This window comes from Ascaphus truei (genome assembly GCF_040206685.1).
Source record: "Ascaphus truei isolate aAscTru1 chromosome 2 unlocalized genomic scaffold, aAscTru1.hap1 SUPER_2_unloc_1, whole genome shotgun sequence".
Taxonomy (NCBI): domain Eukaryota; kingdom Metazoa; phylum Chordata; class Amphibia; order Anura; family Ascaphidae; genus Ascaphus; species Ascaphus truei.
Genome location: NW_027453815.1, coordinates 564,319 through 590,303, shown reverse-complemented (window position 1 = coordinate 590,303; position 25,985 = coordinate 564,319). Strand labels below are relative to the sequence as shown.

The window sequence follows — 25,985 nt, the reverse complement described above, 5'->3', positions numbered from 1 at the left end:
GTGCGCAAGCAGGGAGACTATAGAGCCTGTTACACATGTGTTATTTACATCAGTTATGCACAGTATATGACGATTGCAGTACAGTACATGCATCGATAAGTGGGGAAAAGGTAGTGCTTCACTTTAAGTACATTTTCACTTTACATACATGCTCCGGTCCCATTGCGTACGTTAATGCGGGGTATGCCTGTACATAGTTACATATTAGATGAGGTTGAAAAAAGACTGTTAAGGTGTGACTCCTGGAGCAGGTAGGACCTCAGTGGCCGGAACAGGGGGAGCAGGCAAAGATTGTTGGGGGCATGGGCTGAGGTCGGTGGCAGGCGGCAAACAGGAACATCGAGGTCACACACAGAGGTCAGAGGCAAGCAGCAACGCCGGGTCACACGCAGAAGTTAGAGGCAGCCGGCAACATCGGGGTCACACGCAGAGTTCGGAGGCAGGCAGCAACGTCGGCTCACACGCAGAGGTTAGAGGCAGGCGGCAAGCAGTAACGTCGGGGTCACACTCGGGGATCAGCAACAGGAAGGCAGGAGCAGGACAGGGGAGCAGGAACTGAGACTAGGGAACAGGGACTGAGAGCAGGGAACAAACAGGGACAATCCAGATACACTAGCAAGGGACTTTAATATGAACAGGACTCTGTCAATGTTTCAGAGTCACAGACGGGGTTCATTTGATAATAAGTAGTTTATTTCAAAGTATGATCATACTCATTCAAAAGTCTATAAGACTCTGCCAGGGAGTGTCAAAGCAGCAACCGTTATACATTTCATTTCCTTTGTCTAAAATGTGTTACTAGGCAGATTATACTAACCATTCCTTAATTCTCAAACCAATCATCTTACAGACCATTAAACCTGGTTAGAACTGACTTAAAATATCTCTAAATAGGTACCTGGTACAAACTCTCACTAGGAATGTGGGCGTTACCTCAGACACTGTCGTAAATCTACTTAGAAGCGAAACCACACCACACACACAAAATGTATACTAAAGATGGAAACTGAACATCGCTTTCAATCCTTCTCCAGAGACCCCACCCCCAGTCCAGTTCAGTAATATCAACAGTATCTTCATTCCAGCAATATTACTTCATCAACTCAATTACAGAACAGGACTAGTACAGGACCAGATCAGAGGCAGAAGCATGGGCATATGGAGTCTGACACAAAACAAAGGCGAGGGACAAGCAGAAAACAGGAAACTATAAGGACAGAGGACAGGAGCAACAAGAGACAAACAGAGGAACCCCAGAGCCGACAGAAAACAGCAGCACACCCGGGAGACAGAGAAAGGGACGGGGAGAGAGGGAGAACTAGGAAAATGTGTGTCCGGGCTGTTTCCTGACAAAGACACAGGTCCATTAAGTTCAACCTATGCTACATTTAGATGACAGATACTTTGTGAGACTCTGTGTCGCACAACAACCAATGTTATCAAACATCACAGACCCTATATGCATTGTGTTCATGTCCTGTATAGTTCCCAGGATAACGTTACAAATGTATAGTCCATCTTAATCTATACGTAATATTTATGATATTAGTCAATGTTCAATATTTAAGAGATATTATATTCTCATAGCTACTGTAATAGGACATTGGGGCAGTATATAACCCAGTATATAACCCGCAGGCTGTAATTTCTCTCATGCATGTGTTATCAAACAATTGAAAAGAATGAGGGAAACATAGTAATCATATAAAACAAGAAGTACTTAAATACCACACGTTACCCGCCCTTCTTCCCAGCGTATACAGTCACAGTTACAGAGATAGTGCGTTACGTTTTAGGTTCTCCCCTAAAAGCAAAGATCCCCCAGTCTGACGTTTCCCATTTTAATGAACCAGGAAAGCGGTGTGTAAATTCACCGCCATATACGGGGCATCTCTTTATCCATTATCCGAGAGAGAAAGAGTCAGAGCGAGCCACCGGCAAACCCGTGCTGTCAGAGCGAGCCACCGGCAAACCCGTGCTGTCAGAGAGAGCCACCGGCAAACCCGTGCTGTCAGAGAGAGCCACCGGCAAACCCGTGCTGTCAGAGCGAGCCACCGGCAAACCCATACTGTCAGAGCGAGCCACCGGCAAACCCGTGCTGTCAGAGAGAGCCACCGGCAAACCCGTGCTGTCAGAGCGAGCCACCAGCAAACCCGTGCTGTCAGAGCGAGCAACCGGCAAACCCGTGCTGTCAGAGCGAGCCACCGGCAAACCCGTGCTGTCAGAGCGAGCCACCGGCAAACCCCTACTGTCAGAGAGAGCCACCGGCAAACCCGTGCTGTCAGAGAGAGCCACCGGCAAACCCGTGCTGTCAGAGCGAGCCACCAGCAAACCCGTGCTGTCAGAGCGAGCAACCGGCAAACCCGTGCTGTCAGAGCGAGCCACCGGCAAACCCGTGCTGTCAGAGCGAGCCACCGGCAAACCCCTACTGTCAGAGAGAGCCACCGGCAAACCCGTGCTGTCAGAGCGAGCCACCGGCAAACCCGTACTGTCAGAGAGAGCCACCGGCAAACCCGTGCTGTCAGAGCGAGCCACCGGCAAACCCGTGCTGTCAGAGAGCCACCCGCAAACCCGTACTGTCAGAGCGAGCCACCGGCAAACCCGTACTGTCAGAGCGAGCCACCGGCAAACCCTTACTGTCAGAGCGAGCCACCGGCAAACCCGTACTGTCAGAGAGAGACACCGGCAAACCCGTACTGTCAGAGCGAGCCACCGGCAAACCCGTACTGTCAGAGCGCGTCACCGGAAAACCCGTACTGTCATAGAGAGCCACCGGCAAACCCGTACTGTCAGAGCATCACCGGCAAACCCGTACTGTCAGAGCGAGCCACCGGCAAACCCTTACTGTCAGAGCGAGCCACCGGCAAACCCTTACTGTCAGAGAGAGCCACCGGAAAACCCGTACTGTCAAGCGAGCCACCGGCAAACCCGTACTGTCAGAGCGAGCCACCGGCAAACCCGTACTGTCAGAGAGAACCACCGGCAAACCCGTACTGTCAGAGCGAGCCACCGGCAAACCCGTACTGTCAGAGCGAGCCACCGGCAAACCCGTACTGTCAGAGCGAGCCACCGGAAAACCCGTACTGTCAGAGCGAGCCACCGGAAAACCCGTACTGTCAGAGCGAGCCACCGGCAAACCCTTACTGTCAGAGCGAGCCACCGGCAAACCCGTACTGTCAGAGCGAGCCACCGGCAAACCCGTACTGTCAGAGAGAGCCACCGGCAAACCCGTACTGTCAGAGCGAGCCACCGGCAAACCCTTACTGTCAGAGTGAGCCACCGGCAAACCCTTACTGTCAGAGCGAGCCACCGGCAAACCCTTACTGTCAGAGCGAGCCACCGGCAAACCCGTACTGTCAGAGCAAGCCACCGGCAAACCCTTACTGTCAGAGCGAGCCACCGGCAAACCCGTACTGTCAGAGCGAGCCACCGGCAAACCCGTACTGTCAGAGCGAGCCACCGGCAAACCCGTACTGTCAGAGGGAGCCACCGGCAAACCCTTACTGTCAGAGTGAGCCACCGGCAAACCCTTACTGTCAGAGCGAGCCACCGTCAAACCCTTACTGTCAGAGCAAGCCACCGGCAAACCCGTACTGTCAGTGCGAGCCACCGGCAAGCCCGTACTGTGAGAGCGAGCCACCGGCAAACCCGTACTGTCAGAGCGAGCCACCGGCAAACCCGTGCTGTCAGAGCGAGCCACCGGCAAACCCTTACTGTCAGAGCGAGCCACCGGCAAACCCGTACTGTCAGAGAGAGACACCGGCAAACCCGTACTGTCAGAGCGAGCCACCGGCAAACCCGTACTGTCAGAGCGAGCCACCGGCAAGCCTGTACTGTGAGAGCGAGCCACCGGCAAACCCGTACTGTCAGAGCGAGCCACCGGCAAACCCGTACTGTCAGAGAGAGCCACCGGCAAACCCGTACTGTCAGAGCGAGCCACCGGCAAACTCGTACTGTCAGAGCGAGTCACCGGAAAACCCGTACTGTCAGAGTGAGCCACCGGCAAACCCTTACTGTCAGAGCAAGCCACCGGCAAACCCGTACTGTCAGAGCATCACCGGCAAACCCTTACTGTCAGAGCGAGCCACCGGCAAACCCCTACTGTCAGAGCGAGCCACCGGCAAACCCTTACTGTCAGAGCGAGCCACCGGCAAACCCTTACTGTCAGAGCGAGCCACCGGCAAACCCGTACTGTCAGTGCGAGCCACCGGCAAACCCGTACTGTCAGAGCGAGCCACCGGCAAGCTCGTACTGTCAGAGAGAGCAACCGACAAACCCGTACTGTCAGAGCGAGTCACCGGCAAACCCGTACTGTCAGAGCGAGCCACCAGCAAACCCGTACTGTCAGAGAGAGCCACCGGCAAACCCGTACTGTCAGAGAGAGCCACCGGCAAACCCTTACTGTCAGAGCGAGCCACCGGCAAACCCTTACTGTCAGAGAGAGCCACCGGCAAGCCAGTACTGTCAGAGCGAGCCACCGGCAAGCCTGTACTGTCAGAGCGAGCCACCGGCAAACCCGTACTGTCAGAGAGAGACACTGGCAAACCCGTACTGTCAGAGAGAGCCACCGGCAAACCCGTGCTGTCAGAGCGAGCTACCGGCAAGCCTGTACTGTCAGAGTAAGCCACCGGCAAACCCGTACTGTCAGAGAGAGACACCGGCAAACCCGTACTGTCAGAGTGAGCCACCGGCAAACCCTTACTGACAGTACGGGTTTGCCGGTGACTCGCTCTGAAAGTACGGGTTTGTCGGTTGCTCTCTCTGACAGTACGAGCTTGCTGGTGGCTCGCTCTGACAGTACGGGTTTGCCGGTGGCTCTCTCTGACAGTAAGGGTTTGCCGGTGGCTCGCTCTGACAGTACGGGTTTGCCGGTGGCTCGCTCTGACAGTAAGGGTTTGCCGGTGGCTCGCTCTGACAGTAGGGGTTTGCCGGTGGCTCGCTCTCACAGTATGGGTTTGCCGGTGATGCTCTGACAGTACGGGTTTGCCGGTGACTCGCTCTGTCAGAGCATCACCGGCAAACCCATACTGTGAGAGCGAGCCACCGGCAAACCCCTACTGTCAGAGCGAGCCACCGGCAAACCCTTACTGTCAGAGCGAGCCACCGGCAAACCCTTACTGTCAGTGCGAGCCACCGGCAAACCCGTACTGTCAGAGCGAGCCACCAGCAAGCTCGTACTGTCAGAGAGAGCAACCGACAAACTCGTACTTTCAGAGCGAGTCACCGGCAAACCCGTACTGTCAGAGCATCACCGGCAAACCCGTACTGTCAGAGCGAGCCACCGGCAAACCCTTACTGTCAGAGCGAGCCACCGGCAAACCCTTACTGTCAGAGAGAGCCACCGGCAAACCCATACTGTCAGAGAGAACCACCGGCAAACCCGTACTGTCAGAGCGAGCCACCGGCAAACCCGTACTGTCATAGCGAGCCACCGGCAAACCCGTACTGTCAGAGCGAGCCACCGGCAAACCCTTACTGTCAGAGCGAGCCACCGGCAAACCCGTACTGTCAGAGCGAGCCACCGGCAAACCCGTACTGTCAGAGAGAGCCACCGGCAAACCCGTACTGTCAGAGTGAGCCACCGGCAAACCCTTACTGTCAGAGCGAGCCACCGGCAAACCCTTACTGTCAGAGCGAGCCACCGGCAAACCCGTACTGTCAGAGCAAGCCACCGGCAAACCCTTACTGTCAGAGCGAGCCACCGGCAAACCCATACTGTCAGAGCGAGCCACCGGCAAACCCGTACTGTCAGAGCGAGCCACCGGCAAACCCGTACTGTCAGAGAGAGCCACCGGCAAACCCGTACTGTCAGAGGGAGCCACCGGCAAACCCTTACTGTCAGAGTGAGCCACCGGCAAACCCTTACTGTCAGAGCGAGCCACCGTCAAACCCTTACTGTCAGAGCAAGCCACCGGCAAACCCGTACTGTCAGTGCGAGCCACCGGCAAGCCCGTACTGTGAGAGCGAGCCACCGGCAAACCCGTACTGTCAGAGCGAGCCACCGGCAAACCCGTACTGTCAGAGCGAGCCACCAGCAAGCTCGTACTGTCAGAGAGAGCAACCGACAAACCCGTACTGTCAGAGCGAGTCACCGGCAAACCCGTACTGTCAGAGCGAGCCACCAGCAAACCCGTACTGTCAGAGAGAGCCACCGGCAAACCCGTACTGTCAGAGAGAGCCACCGGCAAACCCTTACTGTCAGAGAGAGCCACCGGCAAGCCAGTACTGTCAGAGCGAGCCACCGGCAAACCCGTACTGTCAGAGCGAGCCACCGGCAAGCCTGTACTGTCAGAGCGAGCCACCGGCAAACCCGTACTGTCAGAGCGAGCCACCGGCAAACCCGTACTGTCAGAGAGAGACACCGGCAAACCCGTACTGTCAGAGAGAGACACCGGCAAACCCGTACTGTCAGAGCGAGCCACCGGCAAACCCTTACTGTCAGAGCGAGCCACCGGCAAACCCGTACTGTCAGAGAGAGACACCGGCAAACCCGTACTGTCAGAGCGAGCCACCGGCAAACCCGTACTGTCAGAGCGAGCCACCGGCAAGCCTGTACTGTGAGAGCGAGCCACCGGCAAACCCGTACTGTCAGAGCGAGCCACCGGCAAACCCGTACTGTCAGGGAGAGCCACCGGCAAACCTGTACTGTCAGAGCGAGCCACCGGCAAACCCGTACTGTCAGAGCGAGTCACCGGAAAACCCGTACTGTCAGAGCAAGCCACCGGCAAACCCTTACTGTCAGAGCAAGCCACCGGCAAACCCGTACTGTCAGAGCATCACCGGCAAACCCTTACTGTCAGAGCGAGCCACCGGCAAACCCCTACTGTCAGAGCGAGCCACCGGCAAACCCTTACTGTCAGAGCGAGCCACCGGCAAACCCTTACTGTCAGAGCGAGCCACCGGCAAACCCGTACTGTCAGTGCGAGCCACCGGCAAACCCGTACTGTCAGAGCGAGCCACCGGCAAGCTCGTACTGTCAGAGAGAGCAACCGACAAACCCGTACTGTCAGAGCGAGTCACCGGCAAACCCGTACTGTCAGAGCGAGCCACCAGCAAACCCGTACTGTCAGAGAGAGCCACCGGCAAACCCGTACTGTCAGAGAGAGCCACCGGCAAACCCTTACTGTCAGAGCGAGCCACCGGCAAACCCTTACTGTCAGAGAGAGCCACCGGCAAGCCAGTACTGTCAGAGCGAGCCACCGGCAAGCCTGTACTGTCAGAGCGAGCCACCGGCAAACCCGTACTGTCAGAGAGAGACACTGGCAAACCCGTACTGTCAGAGAGAGCCACCGGCAAACCCGTGCTGTCAGAGCGAGCTACCGGCAAGCCTGTACTGTCAGAGTGAGCCACCGGCAAACCCGTACTGTCAGAGAGAGACACCGGCAAACCCGTACTGTCAGAGTGAGCCACCGGCAAACCCTTACTGACAGAGCGAGTCACCGGCAAACCCGTACTGTCAGAGCATCACCGGCAAACCCATACTGTGAGAGCGAGCCACCGGCAAACCCCTACTGTCAGAGCGAGCCACCAGCAAACCCGTACTGTCAGAGAGAGCCACCGGCAAACCCGTACTGTCAAGCGAGCCACCGGCAAACCCGTACTGTCAGAGCGAGCCACCGGCAAACCCGTACTGTCAGAGAGAGCCACCGGCAAACCCGTACTGTCAAGCGAGCCACCGGCAAACCCGTACTGTCAAGCGAGCCACCGGCAAACCCGTACTGTCAGAGCGAGCCACCGGCAAACCCGTACTGTCAGAGTGAGTCACCGGCAAACCTGTACTGTCAGAGCGAGCCACCGGCAAACCCGTACTGTCAGAGCGAGCCACCGGCAAACCCGTACTGTCAGAGAGCCACCGGCAAACCCGTACTGTCAGAGCGAGCCACCGGCAAGCCCGTACTGTGAGAGCGAGTCACCGGCAAACCCGTACTGTCAGAGCGAGCCACTGGCAAACCCGTACTGTCAGAGCGAGCCACCGGCAAGCTCCTACTGTCAGAGAGAGCAACCGACAAACCCGTACTGTCAGAGCGAGTCACCGGCAAACCCGTACTGTCAGAGCGAGCCACCAGCAAACCCGTACTGTCAGAGAGAGCCACCGGCAAACCCGTACAGTCAGAGAGAGCCACCGGCAAACCCTTACTGTCAAAGAGAGCCACCGGCAAGCCAGTACTGTCAGAGCGAGCCACCGGCAAACCCGTACTGTCAGAGCGAGCTACCGGCAAGCCTGTACTGTCAGAGCGAGCCACCGGCAAACCCGTACTGTCAGAGAGAGCCACCGGCAAACCCGTACTGTCAGAGCGAGCCACCGGCAAACCCGTACTGTCAGAGCGAGCCACCGGCAAACCCGTACTGTCAGAGCGAGCCACCGGCAAACCCGTACTTTCAGAGAGAGCCACCGGCAAACCCGTACTGTCAGAGCGAGCCACCGGCAAACCCCTACTGTCAGAGCGAGCCACCGGCACACCCTTACTGTCAGAGCGAGCCACCGGCAAACCCTTACTGTCAGAGCGAGCCACCGGCAAACCCGTACTGTCAGTGCGAGCCACCGGCAAACCCGTACTGTCAGAGCGAGCCACCGGCAAGCTCGTACTGTCAGAGAGAGCAACCGACAAACCCGTACTGTCAGAGAGAGACACTGGCAAACCCGTACTGTCAGAGAGAGCCACCGGCAAACCCGTACTGTCAGAGAGAGACACTGGCAAACCCGTACTGTCAGAGAGAGCCACCGGCAAACCCGTGCTGTCAGAGCGAGCTACCGGCAAGCCTGTACTGTCAGAGTGAGCCACTGGCAAACCCGTACTGTCAGAGAGAGACACCGGCAAACCCGTACTGTCAGAGTGAGCCACCGGCAAACCCTTACTGACAGAGCGAGTCACCGGCAAACCCGTACTGTCAGAGCATCACCGGCAAACCCATACTGTGAGAGCGAGCCACCGGCAAACCCCTACTGTCAGAGCGAGCCACCAGCAAACCCGTACTGTCAGAGAGAGCCACCGGCAAACCCGTACTGTCAAGCGAGCCACCGGCAAACCCGTACTGTCAAGCGAGCCACCGGCAAACCCGTACTGTCAGAGCGAGCCACCGGCAAACCCGTACTGTCAGAGAGAGCCACCGGCAAACCCTTACTGTCAGAGCGAGCCACCGGCAAACCCTTACTGTCCGAGAGAGCCACCGGCAAGCCAGTACTGTCAGAGCGAGCCACCGGCAAACCCGTACTGTCAGAGCGAGCCACCGGCAAGCCTGTACTGTCAGAGCGAGCCACCGGCAAACCCGTACTGTCAGAGCGAGCCACCGGCAAACCCGTACTTTCAGAGAGAGCCACCGGCAAACCCGTACTGTCAGAGCGAGCCACCGGCAAACCCGTACTGTCAGAGCGAGCCACCGGCAAACCCGTACTGTCAGAGCGAGCCACCGGCAAACCCGTACTGCCAGAGTGAGCCACCGGCAAACCCGTACTGTCAGAGCAAGTCACCGGAAAACCCGTACTGTCAGAGCGAGCCACCGGCAAACCCTTACTGTCAGAGCGAGCCACCGGCAAACCCATACTGTCAGAGCGAGCCACCAGCAAACCCGTACTGTCAGAGAGAGCCACCGGCAAACCCGTACTGTCAAGCGAGCCACCGGCAAACCCGTACTGTCAGAGCGAGCCACCGGCAAACCCGTACTGTCAGAGAGAGCCACCGGCAAACCCGTACTGTCAAGCGAGCCACCGGCAAACCCGTACTGTCAGAGCGAGCCACCGGCAAACCCGTACTGTCAGAGAGAGCCACCGGCAAACCCGTACTGTCAAGCGAGCCACCGGCAAACCCGTACTGTCAAGCGAGCCACCGGCAAACCCGTACTGTCAGAGCGAGCCACCGGCAAACCCGTACTGTCAGAGAGAGCCACCGGCAAACCCTTACTGTCAGAGCGAGCCACCGGCAAACCCTTACTGTCAGAGAGAGCCACCGGCAAGCCAGTACTGTCAGAGCGAGCCACCGGCAAACCCGTACTGTCAGAGCGAGCCACCGGCAAGCCTGTACTGTCAGAGCGAGCCACCGGCAAACCCGTACTGTCAGAGCGAGCCACCGGCAAACCCGTACTTTCAGAGAGAGCCACCGGCAAACCCGTACTGTCAGAGCGAGCCACCGGCAAACCCGTACTGTCAGAGCGAGCCACCGGCAAACCCGTACTGTCAGAGCGAGCCACCGGCAAACCCGTACTGCCAGAGCGAGCCACCGGCAAACCCGTACTGTCAGAGCAAGTCACCGGAAAACCCGTACTGTCAGAGCGAGCCACCGGCAAACCCTTACTGTCAGAGCGAGCCACCGGCAAACCCATACTGTCAGAGCGAGCCACCGGAAAACCCTTACTGTCAGAGCGAGCCACCGGCAAACCCTTACTGTCAGAGCGAGCCACCGGCAAACCCGTACTGTCAGAGCGAGCCACCGGCAAACCCTTACTGTCAGAGAGAGCCACCGGCAAACCCGTACTGTCAGAGCATCACCGGCAAACCCGTACTGTCAGAGCGAGCCACCGGCAAACCCTTACTGTCAGAGCGAGCCACCGGCAAACCCTTACTGTCAGAGAGAGCCACCGGCAAACCCATGCTGTCAAGCGAGCCACCGGCAAACCCGTACTGTCAGAGCGAGCCACCGGCAAACCCGTACTGTCAGAGAGAGCCACCGGCAAACCCGTACTGTCAGAGCGAGCCACCGGCAAACCCTTACTGTCAGAGCGAGCCACCGGCAAACCCGTACTGTCAGAGCATCACCGGCAAACCCGTACTGTCAGAGCGAGCCACCGGCAAACCCGTACTGTCAGAGCAAGCCACCGGCAAGCCCGTACTGTCAGAGCGAGCCACCGGCAAACCCGTACTGTCAGAGCGAGCCACCGGCAAACCCTTACTGTCAGAGCGAGCCACCAGCAAACCCGTACTGTCAGAGCGAGCCACCGGCATACCTGTACTGTCAGAGCGAGCCACCGGCAAACCCGTACTGCCAGAGTGAGCCACCGGCAAACCCGTACTGTCAGAGCAAGTCACCGGAAAACCCGTACTGTCAGAGCGAGCCACCGGCAAACCCTTACTGTCAGAGCGAGCCACCGGCAAACCCATACTGTCAGAGCGAGCCACCAGCAAACCCGTACTGTCAGAGAGAGCCACCGGCAAACCCGTACTGTCAAGCGAGCCACCGGCAAACCCGTACTGTCAGAGCGAGCCACCGGCAAACCCGTACTGTCAGAGAGAGCCACCGGCAAACCCGTACTGTCAAGCGAGCCACCGGCAAACCCGTACTGTCAGAGCGAGCCACCGGCAAACCCGTACTGTCAGAGAGAGCCACCGGCAAACCCGTACTGTCAAGCGAGCCACCGGCAAACCCGTACTGTCAAGCGAGCCACCGGCAAACCCGTACTGTCAGAGCGAGCCACCGGCAAACCCGTACTGTCAGAGAGAGCCACCGGCAAACCCTTACTGTCAGAGCGAGCCACCGGCAAACCCTTACTGTCAGAGAGAGCCACCGGCAAGCCAGTACTGTCAGAGCGAGCCACCGGCAAACCCGTACTGTCAGAGCGAGCCACCGGCAAGCCTGTACTGTCAGAGCGAGCCACCGGCAAACCCGTACTGTCAGAGCGAGCCACCGGCAAACCCGTACTTTCAGAGAGAGCCACCGGCAAACCCGTACTGTCAGAGCGAGCCACCGGCAAACCCGTACTGTCAGAGCGAGCCACCGGCAAACCCGTACTGTCAGAGCGAGCCACCGGCAAACCCGTACTGCCAGAGTGAGCCACCGGCAAACCCGTACTGTCAGAGCAAGTCACCGGAAAACCCGTACTGTCAGAGCGAGCCACCGGCAAACCCTTACTGTCAGAGCGAGCCACCGGCAAACCCATACTGTCAGAGCGAGCCACCGGAAAACCCTTACTGTCAGAGCGAGCCACCGGCAAACCCTTACTGTCAGAGCGAGCCACCGGCAAACCCGTACTGTCAGAGCGAGCCACCGGCAAACCCTTACTGTCAGAGAGAGCCACCGGCAAACCCGTACTGTCAGAGCATCACCGGCAAACCCGTACTGTCAGAGCGAGCCACCGGCAAACCCTTACTGTCAGAGCGAGCCACCGGCAAACCCTTACTGTCAGAGAGAGCCACCGGCAAACCCATGCTGTCAAGCGAGCCACCGGCAAACCCGTACTGTCAGAGCGAGCCACCGGCAAACCCGTACTGTCAGAGAGAGCCACCGGCAAACCCGTACTGTCAGAGCGAGCCACCGGCAAACCCTTACTGTCAGAGCGAGCCACCGGCAAACCCGTACTGTCAGAGCATCACCGGCAAACCCGTACTGTCAGAGCGAGCCACCGGCAAACCCGTACTGTCAGAGCAAGCCACCGGCAAGCCCGTACTGTCAGAGCGAGCCACCGGCAAACCCGTACTGTCAGAGCGAGCCACCGGCAAACCCTTACTGTCAGAGCGAGCCACCAGCAAACCCGTACTGTCAGAGCGAGCCACCGGCATACCTGTACTGTCAGAGAGAGCCACCGGCAAACCCGTACTGTCAGAGCGAGCCACCGGCAAACCCTTACTGTCAGAGCGAGCCACCGGCAAACCCTTACTGTCAGAGCGAGCCACCGGCAAACCCTTACTGTCAGAGCGAGCCACCGGCAAACCCTTACTGTCAGAGAGAGCCACCGGCAAACCCGTACTGTCAGAGCATCACCGGCAAACCCGTACTGTCAGAGCGAGCCACCGGCAAACCCGTACTGAGAGAGAGAGCCACCGGCAAACCCGTACTGTCAGAGCGAGCCACCGGCAAACCCTTACTGTCAGAGCGAGCCACCGGCAAACCCTTACTGTCAGAGAGAGCCACCGGCAAACCCGTACTGTCAGAGCATCACCGGCAAACCCGTACTGTCAGAGCGAGCCACCGGCAAACCCGTACTGAGAGAGAGAGCCACCGGCAAACCCGTACTGTCAGAGCGAGCCACCGGCAAACCCTTACTGTCAGAGCGAGCCACCGGCAAACCCTTACTGTCAGAGCGAGCCACCGGCAAACCCGTACTGTCAGAGCAAGCCACCGGCAAACCCTTACTGTCAGAGCGAGCCACCGGCAAACCCTTACTGTCAGAGCGAGCCACCGGCAAACCCGTACTGTCAGAGCAAGCCACCGGCAAACCCTTACTGTCAGAGAGAGCCACCGGTAAACCTGTACTTTCAGAGAGAGCCACCGGCAAACCCGTACTCTGTCATCTCTCCTAATGATCCCAAAGCTTCCAACTGCTGAGAAATCTCGTCAGTCACATGAAGATCAGGACTTTTCACTTATTAGGACTCGCTGAGTTTCAGCATTTGAGTCTCCTCTTTTGCATTAAAATGACATTAGAGGTGACCCCTGTGTGACCTCTGTGTGACCCCTGTGTGACCGTAGGGAGTATAGAATTTGGGAACATTTCAGGGCTGCCTTCCAACCATAGAATACCTGTGATCGTTACATGTCACCGGCTCTTCCGCCGGCTGTGAAGTCTGATCCTTTCTTTGCTGTCTCTGGGCAGGTTACGTGATGGTGACACCTGGAATCTTTGCCAAGAGCGAGACCACCCTGGACATGAGAGTGTGCGGGAGTGCACAGGAATCCCTCACTCACGAGAGTGCAGAGGAGTGCTTCATTACCCCGAGTGCAGAGCAAACCCCAGCGCATGAAACTGCAGAGGAATCCCCGTTCCGTGAGGAGAGTGCAGAGGTGTTCCTAATCAGCCAGAGCGCTGGAGACACCTTCGTGCCGCGAGAAGGAGCCGCCCTCGTCACCGGGGGGCCAGCTAGGGACGAGAATCGGGGGGGCTTGGCTAGTGTCCGGTTCCCAGGTGAGTGCCGTCCTTTTGCTGACCGGTACAATGCCCAATCTTTACCCTGTCAACCCCTCTGCGGGGGTCAGTGACAATGTACTCCTTCTCCCGGTAACTGGTTGATACTTGCTACTCTTACCACCGCGATGCATGGAGTAATCCGGACTGCGTTATATAAATCATTACAACACTTCCTTATTGAAGTTGCGGCAGGCGCAAGCGTATACGCATCGATGTTAAACTGGACAAGGAGCAAACGGTGACAAGCTGAGTGCTCATTTGCATGTCAGTTCCCAGAATCCCTGGCTACAGTAGAATCACTGTATGTTAAGAGATAATGGGGAAAGGCAGGGTTGCGGATCTGTGCCCGTGGTCACTTTCTCAGGTCCCATTCCTAGTCCTTTCCCCGTCACTATATAACGCTCCTGGGGAAGGGACGGGAGTTCAGGTCCCATGCCTAATCCTTTCCCCGTCACTATATAATGCTCCTGGGGAAGGGACGGGAGTTCAGGTCCCATTCCTAATCCTTTCCCCGTCACTATATAACGCTCCTGAGGAAGAGACGGGGGCTCAGGTCCCATTCCTAATCCTTTCCCCGTCACTATATAACTCTCCTGAGGAAGAGACGGGAGCTCAGGTCCCATTCCTAATCCTTTCCCCGTCACTATATAACGCTCCTGAGGAAGAGACGGGAGCTCAGGTCCCATTCCTAATCCTTTCCCCGTCACTATATAATGCTCCTGAGGAAGAGACGGGAGCTCAGGTCCCATTCCTAATCCTTTCCCCGTCTCTATATAATGCTCCTGAGGAAGAGACTGGAGCTCAGGTCCCATTCCTAATCCTTTCCCCGTCACTATATAATGCTCCTGAGGAAGAGACGGGAGCTCAGGTCCCATTCCTAATCCTTTCCCCGTCTCTATATAATGCTCCTGAGGAAGAGACTGGAGCTCAGGTCCCATTCCTAATCCTTTCCCCGTCTCTATATATCTCTCCTGAGGAAGAGACGGGAGCTATGGTCCCATTCCTAATCCTTACCCCGTCACTATATAATGCTCCTGAGGAAGAGACGGGAGCTCAGGTCCCATTCCTAATCCTTTCCCCGTCTCTATATAATGCTCCTGAGGAAGAGACGGGGGCTCAGGTCCCATTCCTAATCCTTTCCCCGTCACTATATAAATCTCCTGAGGAAGAGACGGGGGCTCAGGTCCCATTCCTAATCCTTTCCCCGTCTCTATATAATGCTCCTGAGGAAGAGACGGGGGCTCAGGTCCCATTCCTAATCCTTTCCCCGTCACTATATAACGCTCCTGAGGAAGAGACGGGAGCTCAGGTCCCATTCCTAATCCTTTCCCCGTCACTATATAACGCTCCTGAGGAAGAGACAGGAGCTCAGGTCCCATTCCTAATCCTTTCCCCGTCACTATATAACGCTCCTGAGGAAGAGACGGGAGCTCAGGTCCCATTCCTAATCCTTTCCCCGTCACTATATAACGCTCCTGAGGAAGAGACGGGGGTTCAGGTCCCATTCCTAATCCTTTCCCCGTCACTATATAACTCTCCTGAGGAAGAGACGGGGGCTCAGGTCCCATTCCTAATCCTTTCCCCGTCACTATATAACGCTCCTGAGGAAGAGACGGGAGCTCAGGTCCCATTCCTAATCCTTTCCCCGTCACTATATAACGCTCCTGAGGAAGAGACGGGGGCTCAGGTCCCATTCCTAATCCTTTCCCCGTCACTATATAACTCTCCTGAGGAAGAGACGGGAGCTCAGGTCCCATTCCTAATCCTTTCCCCGTCACTATATAACGCTCCTGAGGAAGAGACGGGGGCTCAGGTCCCATTCCTAATCCTTTCCCCGTCACTATATAACGCTCCTGAGGAAGAGACGGGGGCTCAGGTCCCATTCCTAATCCTTTCCCCATCACTATATAACGCTCCTGAGGAAGAGACGGGGGCTCAGGTCCCATTCCTAATCCTTTCCCCGTCACTATATAACGCTCCTGAGGAAGAGACGGGAGCTCAGGTCCCATTCCTAATCCTTTCCCCGTCACTATATAACGCTCCTGAGGAAGAGACGGGGGCTCAGGTCCCATTCCTAATCCTTTCCCCGTCACTATATAACGCTCCTGAGGAAGAGACGGGAGCTCAGGTCCCATTCCTAATCCTTTCCCCGTCACTATATAACTCTCCTGAGGAAGAGACGGGGGCTCAGGTCCCATTCCTAATCCTTTCCCCGTCACTATATAACGATCCTGAGGAAGAGACGGGGGCTCAGGTCCCATTCCTAATCCTTTCCCCGTCACTATATAACTCTCCTGAGGAAGAGACGGGAGCTCAGGTCCCATTCCTAATCCTTTCCCCGTCACTATATAACGCTCCTGAGGAAGAGACGGGAGCTCAGGTCCCATTCCTAATCCTTTCCCCGTCACTATATAAATCTCCTGAGGAAGAGACGGGGGCTCAGGTCCCATTCCTAATCCTTTCCCCGTCACTATATAACGCTCCTGAGGAGGAGACGGGAGCTCAGGTCCCATTCCTAATCCTTTCCCCGTCACTATATAACGCTTCTGAGGAAGAGACGGGAGCTCAGGTCCCATTCCTAATCCTTTCCCCGTCACTATATAACGCTCCTGAGGAAGAGACGGGGGCTCAGGTCCCATTCCTAATCCTTTCCCCATCACTATATAACGCTCCTGAGGAAGAGACGGGGGCTCAGGTCCCATTCCTAATCCTTTCCCCGTCACTATATAAATCTCCTGAGGAAGAGACGGGAGCTCAGGTCCCATTCCTAATCCTTTCCCCGTCACTATATAACGCTCCTGAGGAAGAGACGGGAGCTCAGGTCCCATTCCTAATCCTTTCCCCGTCACTATATAACGCTCCTGAGGAAGAGACGGGAGCTCAGGTCCCATTCCTAATCCTTTCCCCGTCACTATATAATGCTCCTGATTCCTAATCCTTTCCCCGTCTCTATATAATGCTCCTGAGGAAGAGACGGGGGCTCAGGTCCCATTCCTAATCCTTTCCCCGTCACTATATAACGCTCCTGAGGAAGAGACGGGGACTCAGGTCCCATTCCTAATCCTTTCCCCGTCACTATATAACGCTCCTGAGGAAGAGACGGGGGCTCAGGTCCCATTCCTAATCCTTTCCCCGTCACTATATAACGCTCCTGAGGAAGAGACGGGAGCTCAGGTCCCATTCCTAATCCTTTCCCCGTCACTATATAACTCTCCTGAGGAAGAGACGGGAGCTCAGGTCCCATTCCTAATCCTTTCCCCGTCACTATATAACGATCCTGAGGAAGAGACGGGGGCTCAGGTCCCATTCCTAATCCTTTCCCCGTCACTATATAACTCTCCTGAGGAAGAGACGGGGGCTCAGGTCCCATTCCTAATCCTTTCCCCGTCACTATATAACTCTCCTGAGGAAGAGACGGGGGCTCAGGTCCCATTCCTAATCCTTTCCCCGTCACTATATAAATCTCCTGAGGAAGAGACGGGAGCTCAGGTCCCATTCCTAATCATTTCCCCGTCACTATATAACGCTCCTGAGGAAGAGACGGGGGCTCAGGTCCCATTCCTAATCCTTTCCCCGTCACTATATAACTCTCCTGAGGAAGAGACGGGAGCTCAGGTCCCATTCCTAATCCTTTCCCCGTCACTATATAAATCTCCTGAGGAAGAGACGGGGGCTCAGGTCCCATTCCTAATCCTTTCCCCGTCACTATATAACGCTCCTGAGGAAGAGACGGGAGCTCAGGTCCCATTCCTAATCCTTACCCCGTCACTATATAACGTTCCTGAGGAAGAGACGGGGGCTCAGGTCCCATTCCTAATCCTTTCCCCGTCTCTATATAACGCTCCAGAGGAAGAGACGGGAGCTCAGGTCCCATTCCTAATCCTTTCCCCATCACTATATAACGCTCCTGAGGAAGAGACGGGGGCTCAGGTCCCATTCCTAATCCTTTCCCCGTCACTATATAACGCTCCTGAGGAAGAGACGGGAGCTCAGGTCCCATTCCTAATCCTTTCCCCGTCACTATATAACGCTCCTGAGGAAGAGACGGGGGCTCAGGTCCCATTCCTAATCCTTTCCCCGTCACTATATAACGCTCCTGAGGAGGAGACGGGAGCTCAGGTCCCATTCCTAATCCTTTCCCCGTCACTATATAACGCTCCTGAGGAGGAGACGGGAGCTCAGGTCCCATTCCTAATCCTTTCCCCGTCACTATATAACGCTCCTGAGGAAGAGACGGGAGCTCAGGTCCCATTCCTAATCCTTTCCCCGTCACTATATAACGATCCTGAGGAAGAGACGGGGGCTCAGGTCCCATTCCTAATCCTTTCCCCGTCACTATATAACGATCCTGAGGAAGAGACGGGGGCTCAGGTCCCATTCCTAATCCTTTCCCCGTCACTATATAACGATCCTGAGGAAGAGACGGGGGCTCAGGTCCCATTCCTAATCCTTTCACCGTTACTACTGTTTATTACGATCCTGAGGAAGAGACGGCCCTGCATATAACAAATAGACATTCATGTATTTGAAGGTGTAATTGTGCCATTGTGTTCTCTCTCCCTGTGTTTCCAGAACCAGACTTCCTGCGAGTGATTAAGGTAGAGGAGGTAGATGGAGGATACTTCCTAGGGACAGAAGTAAAGACCACACATGGAGCAGAGGAGTGGATGACCCATCTCGATTACCCATGTGGTATGGACACATTGTGTAATGAGGATGGACTGGGGGGGCTGCATGCAGAGGAGGTCTTCCCACTGGCACTAATTGGACCTTCTTTTAAGTCTCACTCCCAGTTTGTATGGATGGAGGGGTTTCCCGTGCAGAACACGCAGGAGTTTGGGGAGATAATCCATTTAGAGGGCAAACTGCAGCCCAATATTAAAGAGGAGGCACACTGGGCGGCTCCCATGAGTGGTCAAGGTGTGGCCCCCACAGATCAGGCAGGGATTCCTGGGTCAGAGGAGAGCACAGCCACACAGGACGCCACAGAAAGGGACAGCCGCTTCATGTGCCCCGAGTGCGGCAAAAGCTTCGTTCAGAAGCCACACCTGTTGCGGCACGAGATGGTGTACACGGGGGAGAAGCCATTTTCCTGTGCCGAGTGCAGCAAAAACTTCAGCCGCAAGCAGCACTTGTTCAGTCACCAGAGACTGCACCTGGACAACCAGCCTTGCTCCGATGAGGATCTCGCTCCGCCGGTGGGAGACGGTGACCCTGCTCAGAACCCAGCCTCCCCCCCACCCGCCAAAGACCTCCGCCCCTTCCAGTGCACAGAGTGTGGTCGCAGCTTCACGCACCGCATCGTACTCCTCCGCCACCAGAAAAGCCACAGCCAGAGAAGATCACCCCCCAGACCTGTAGCTCCTCCTTCCCGGAAGGTGTACAGGCTGCCGCTGGTGCAGCCAGAGAAGGACATGAAGATCGGGTCGTGGCCGGATCCGGCAAGCGAGGCCTGCTCCAAACTGCACCGTCACCTGCAGCTGTCCACCGCTTTCCTGCAGAACCTGATCGGATCAACAGGCTGCTTCCAGTACGACTAAGGACGGGCCGGCGGTGGAATGCGGGTGACTGAGCCTTATTACGGACAAAGCACTCCATTCTTTAACCCCTTTCCTGCCGGAGGGACCGTGCGATGCAATGTGATCCGAGTTTCAAAAGTACAAATAAATCAAACAGGAAAATCGCTGCTATAGAATGTTCCCCTAAACGTGCAGATGTGACCCCAAAAATGCCGTGCCCTTGAAGGGATCTCAGTGGTATCAACCATGAAGCAGATTAGCCAGCAAGATCCCCTGTAAACAGACTCCGAGAGATCCCGCTGGTTAATCTGCTTGATGAGAGATCCCGCAGGTTAATCTGTTTACGGGGGAAGGATGGGGACCCGGGGAGTAATCTGTTTGCCAATATTTGGAGGCATGTCCCACCTGATACGGGATATGTATGATACTCAAAGAGGTCCCTTGAATAGGGTCAAAGAGTATCATAATGGAGCTGCTCAAATACAACTCCACAAGTGCACACCAGGCTGCATCCAAGGTAGGGACTAGGAGGGCTCTGCCCAGGGTGACCGGATATCCATGGATGTACAAGAGGACAAGCCGTGTGCCTCTCTGGGGTGCTACCTGAGCCCCCCGGGAACAATGTGTGCCAGCTGTAAATAAAGAAACCTGTGTATCTGATCAACGTTCCTGGTGACCCTCATTTCCGTCTTTTACTACTCCTGCTTACAACACCAGCCTGCATGGATGGATGCCAGCCCCTGGAGAATTTGGCCTGGTACCCTGAGCAACCGTACATAAATAAATACACTTAGATGTCACCCTCCTATGGGAGCCAGGCAAGGAGGGGTTAAATTATTAACTACAGAAACAACTTTATACCTGACCCCGATTCTGCGCTTGATTAATTCCTAAGAGGTCTCACAAATCTGTGATACCCATGCTCCACAACGCAGAATAAGGGTACGGGGGGCCCACCTTCCAAGGCACGCAAAAGCACAATATTACTCTGACAATCTCCCCCAGAACACATCAAACCCAGCTAACTTCTGGAAAGTTACCAACCATATCATATATACCAGCATTCTAGCCATCAACAACCATCTGATACCAAAACTATGATACTACGCTGACAAGTCCCACTGACATAGTAAATGCATTAAATAAATACTTTCTGGGGTGTGCTACTTCCCTACTACCAAAGTGCAACCCAGACTACAACCATGAGGCCCAACCTGTGATAACACCCATAGCCCCACTCTCTCCCAACTGTGCTTACATCCTGAGAGAACCCCTATATCCCCACCCCCTCCCAACACTGCTTACATCCTGTGAGTACCCCTATAGCCCCACTCTCTCCCAACTGTGCTTACATCCTGAGAGAACCCCTATATCCCCACCCCCTCCCAACACTGCTTACATCCTGTGAGTACCCCTATATCCCCCCTCTCTCCCAACTGTGCTTACATCCTGAGAGTACCCCTATAGCCCCACCCCCTCTCAACACTGCTTACATCCTGTGAGTACCCCTACTGCACCGACACACTTTATTCGAGCAAATACCCAGTATGTACCTGGCAGATACCTGGAATGCGCCGCTCCTCACCTCTGACAAGCCCCGTTGCGTTTGCCTTCCCAGCCTGGGTTCATGCCTGGCTGACGGGCGGCTGATCTGTTAAATGATAATGATTAGGATTTAATAGGCTGCAATGCTTCGCGTGTCTACCAGATGGCATAAATTCATGAATTGTAATGCAGTATATATATATATATACTGTGCAGTATTGCAGCCAGCGGGAATAAAATGCTTCAATCCCTGCCTGAAAAATACCTCAATGCACTCGGGCAGAAAACAGTCACAAACCTCAATACACCCGGGTATACCCGAATTCGTGGGACTAGCCGAGCTCGAATAAAGTGTGTCGCCAGTGTATATCCCCACCCCCTCTCAACACTGCTTACATCCTGAGAGTATCCCTATAGCCCCACCCTCTCCCAACTGTGCTTATAATTTTTAATTTGGCCCAGTATCTGTAGAGGAGATTACACAAGCGCTCCTCAAACTAAAACTAAGCAGCCAGTGTGGACCTGACTTACTACAATCTAGGTTCCTAAGACTTGGTGCCCCAGCCATTGCCAAACCAATTGCTTCCATAGTCAACTCTATCCTGTCTGCAGGCCATATCCCTAAGACCTGGAAAACTGCCAGAGTTGTCCCAATCTTCAAAAAGGTGGGGACAAAAACACTGTCTCAAACTACAGGCCAATCTCACTTCTCCCAATTCTATCCAAAGTTATGGAAAAATGTGTCCACTCCCAATTAAGCGATTACTATACCAAGACAAATTTCCCTAGCCAATTCCAATCTGGCTTTCGCCTCAAACACTCCACCGTAACTACCCTGCAAAAATTTTGCAATTAAATCCAGTGTGGAATGGAACGGGGACAACTCACTGGTGCAGTATTCCTAGATTTGGCAAAGGCTTTTGATATGGGGGAACATGCTCGTCACAGGAGAGCAGGATTATCACACCAGGATCAATTCGCCAGACAGAAACACAGAATTTATCAAATGAATTTATTGGAAAAAGAATTATCCACAACTATTTAAACTGGGGTACCCTATAAAACTAGGTGCAGGGACCTCCCTAAAGAGAGTTACCCTGTTCCTTCTTCGTGCAGCGTCCACTGCAGCTTCCCCCAACTTCTTCAACTAAAGAACTCTGAGCTCAGAGCTAACAAAGAGCCGATCCGATCTCATTGAGCGGGCTCCCTCCCCCGCCCCCAGGTGTTAGCAACATGACCCAGTCCCTAATTGGTGGTTGGGGGGGGGGGGGGGAGAAGAGTGTAAGGCTTGTCCTATAGTATGTGTGGGCACGTGCCTGTGCGAACACGTGACGCACGCTTTTTGTGTGTATGCTGTGAGTGAAGGTAGTGTGTGTGTTAATGAATTAAATAATATTTTTTAAATTAAAAAAAAAAAGTTGCACAATAAAAATAATTTTTATTTATTTAACTTTGACACACACACACACACACACACACACACACACACACACACACACACACACACACACACACACACAGACACACACACACACACACACACACACACACACACACACACGAATTCATTCTTTTCCCCATCTTCTCCCCTGTCGGCGCGCGCACGGCTCTATTATAGAAAGGCTGAATAACCTCAGCCAACTATAAGTGCCGCTATATAACAGCCCTAATAACAAAACCAGTTACTTGGGAAGATCACAGCCCACTTTACAACGTTCCCAACTGAAAACAAAATTAACCCCGGGCCCTGAAGTGCTGGCGCCAGGCTACAGAATACATATACACATAATACAGGTGTATTACTGACAGGTAGGGGTAATGCAGGGCTGGAACCAGGCTACAGAATACATATACACATAATACAGGTGTATTACTGACAGGTATGGGTAATGCAGGGCTGGAACCAGGCTACAGAATACATATATACATATACACATAATACAGGTGTATTACTGACAGGTAGGGGTAATGCAGGGCTGGAACCAGGCTACAGAATACATATACACATATACACATAATACAGGTGTATTACTGACAGGTAGGGGTAATGCAGGGCTGGAACCAGGCTACAGAATACATATACACATATACACACATAATACAGGTGTATTACTGACAGGTAGGGGTAATGCAGGGCTGGAACCAGGCTACAGAATACATATACACATATACACATAATACAGGTGTATTACTGACAGGTAGGGGTAATGCAGGGCTGGAACCAGGCTACAGAATACATATACACATAATACAGGTGTATTACTGACAGGTATGGGTAATGCAGGGCTGGAACCAGGCTACAGAATACATATATACATATACACATAATACAGGTGTATTACTGACAGGTAGGGGTAATGCAGGGCTGGAACCAGGCTACAGAATACATATACACATATACACATAATACAGGTGTATTACTGACAGGTAGGGGTAATGCAGGGCTGGAACCAGGCTACAGAATACATATACACATATACACACATAATACAGGTGTATTACTGACAGGTAGGGGTAATGCAGGGCTGGAACCAGGCTACAGAATACATATACACATATACACATAATACAGGTGTATTACTGACAGGTAGGGGTAATGCAGGGCTGGAACCAGGCTACAGAATACATATACACATATACACATAATACAGGTGTATTACTGACAGGTAGGGGTAATGCAGGGCTGGAACCAGGCTACAGAATACATATACACATATACACATAATACAGGTGTATTACTGACAGGTAGGGGTAATGCAGGGCTGGAACCAGGCTACAGAATACATATACACATAATACAGGTGTATTACTGACAGGTAGGGGTAATGCAGGGCTGGAACCAGGCTACAGAATACATATACACATAATACACATAATACAGGTGTATTACTGACAGGTAGGGGTAATGCAGGACTGGAACCAGGCTACAGACCACATATACACATAATACAGGTGTATTACTGACAGGTAGGGGTAACGCAGGGCTGGAACCAGGCTACAGAATACATATACACACATATAACATAATACAGGTGTATTACTGACAGGTAGGGGTAACGCAGGGCTGGAACCAGGCTACAGAATACATATACACATAATACAGGTGTATTACTGACAGGTAGGGGTAACGCAGGGCTGGAACCAGGCTACAGAATACATATACACATAATACAGGTGTATTACTGACAGGTAGGGGTAACGCAGGGCTGGAACCAGGCTACAGAATACATATACACATAATACAGGTGTATTACTGACAGGTAGGGGTAATGCAGGGCTGGAACCAGGCTACAGAATACATATACACATATACAGGTGTATTACTGACAGGTAGGGGTAATGCAGGGCTGGAACCAGGCTACAGAATACATATACACATAATACAGGTGTATTACTGACAGGTAGGGGTAACGCAGGGCTGGAACCAGGCTACAGAATACATATACACATAATACAGGTGTATTACTGACAGGTAGGGGTAATGCAGGGCTGGAACCAGGCTACAGAATACATATACACATAATACAGGTGTATTACTGACAGGTAGGGGTAATGCAGGGCTGGAACCAGGCTACAGAATACATATACACATATACACATAATACAGGTGTATTACTGACAGGTAGGGGTAATGCAGGGCTGGAACCAGGCTACAGAATACATATACACATAATACAGGTGTATTACTGACAGGTAGGGGTAATGCAGGGCTGGAACCAGGCTACAGACCACATATACACATAATACAGGTGTATTACTGACAGGTAGGGGTAATGCAGGGCTGGAACCAGGCTACAGAATACATATACACATAATACAGGTGTATTACTGACAGGTAGGGGTAATGCAGGGCTGGAACCAGGCTACAGAATACATATAATATAATACAGGTGTATTACTGACAGGTATGGGTAATGCAGGGCTGGAACCAGGATACAGAATACATATACACATATACACATAATACAGGTGTATTACTGACAGGTAGGGGTAATGCAGGGCTGGAACCAGGCTACAGAATACATATACATATACACACATAATACAGGTGTATTACTGACAGGTAGGGGTAATGCAGGGCTGGAACCAGGCTACAGAATACATATACACATACACACATAATACAGGTGTATTACTGACAGGTAGGGGTAATGCAGGGCTGGAACCAGGCTACAGAATACATATACACATATACACATAATACAGGTGTGTTACTGACAGGTAGGGGTAATGCAGGGCTGGAACCAGGCTACAGAATACATATACACATACACACATAATACAGGTGTATTACTGACAGGTAGGGGTAATGCAGGGCTGGAACCAGGCTACAGAATACATATACATATACACACATAATACAGGTGTATTACTGACAGGTAGGGGTAATGCAGGGCTGGAACCAGGCTACAGAATACATATACATATACACATAATACAGGTGTATTACTGACAGGTAGGGGTAATGCAGGACTGGAACCAGGCTACAGAATACATATACACATAATACAGGTGTATTACTGACAGGTAGGGGTAATGCAGGGCTGGAACCAGGCTACAGAATACATATACATATACACACATAATACAGGTGTATTACTGACAGGTAGGGGTAATGCAGGACTGGAACCAGGCTACAGAATACATATACACATATACACACATAATACAGGTGTATTACTGACAGGTAGGGGTAATGCAGGGCTGGAACCAGGCTACAGAATACATATACACATATACACATAATACAGGTGTGTTACTGACAGGTAGGGGTAATGCAGGGCTGGAACCAGGCTACAGAATACATATACATATACACACATAATACAGGTGTATTACTGACAGGTAGGGGTAATGCAGGGCTGGAACCAGGCTACAGAATACATATACACATACACACATAATACAGGTGTATTACTGACAGGTAGGGGTAATGCAGGGCTGGAACCAGGCTACAGAATACATATACACATATACACATAATACAGGTGTGTTACTGACAGGTAGGGGTAATGCAGGGCTGGAACCAGGCTACAGAATACATATACACATACACACATAATACAGGTGTATTACTGACAGGTAGGG

The 25,985-nt window shown here is 53.5% G+C and overlaps 1 protein-coding gene across 1 annotated transcript in view; it reads left to right on the top strand.

Annotated features, from left to right (window-relative positions):
• LOC142473258 (uncharacterized) overlaps positions 1–20,006 on the top strand; it is a 363,164-nt gene extending 343,158 nt beyond the window's left edge. Inside the window, exons 3-4 of the mRNA XM_075580451.1 lie at positions 13,522–13,830; positions 18,406–20,006. Of these exons, the coding sequence (XP_075436566.1) occupies positions 13,522–13,830; positions 18,406–19,373 (1,277 nt within the window). The 3' untranslated portion in view covers positions 19,374–20,006. The remainder of the gene's footprint in view (positions 1–13,521; positions 13,831–18,405) is intronic.
• The last annotated feature ends 5,979 nt before the right edge of the window (positions 20,007–25,985 follow it).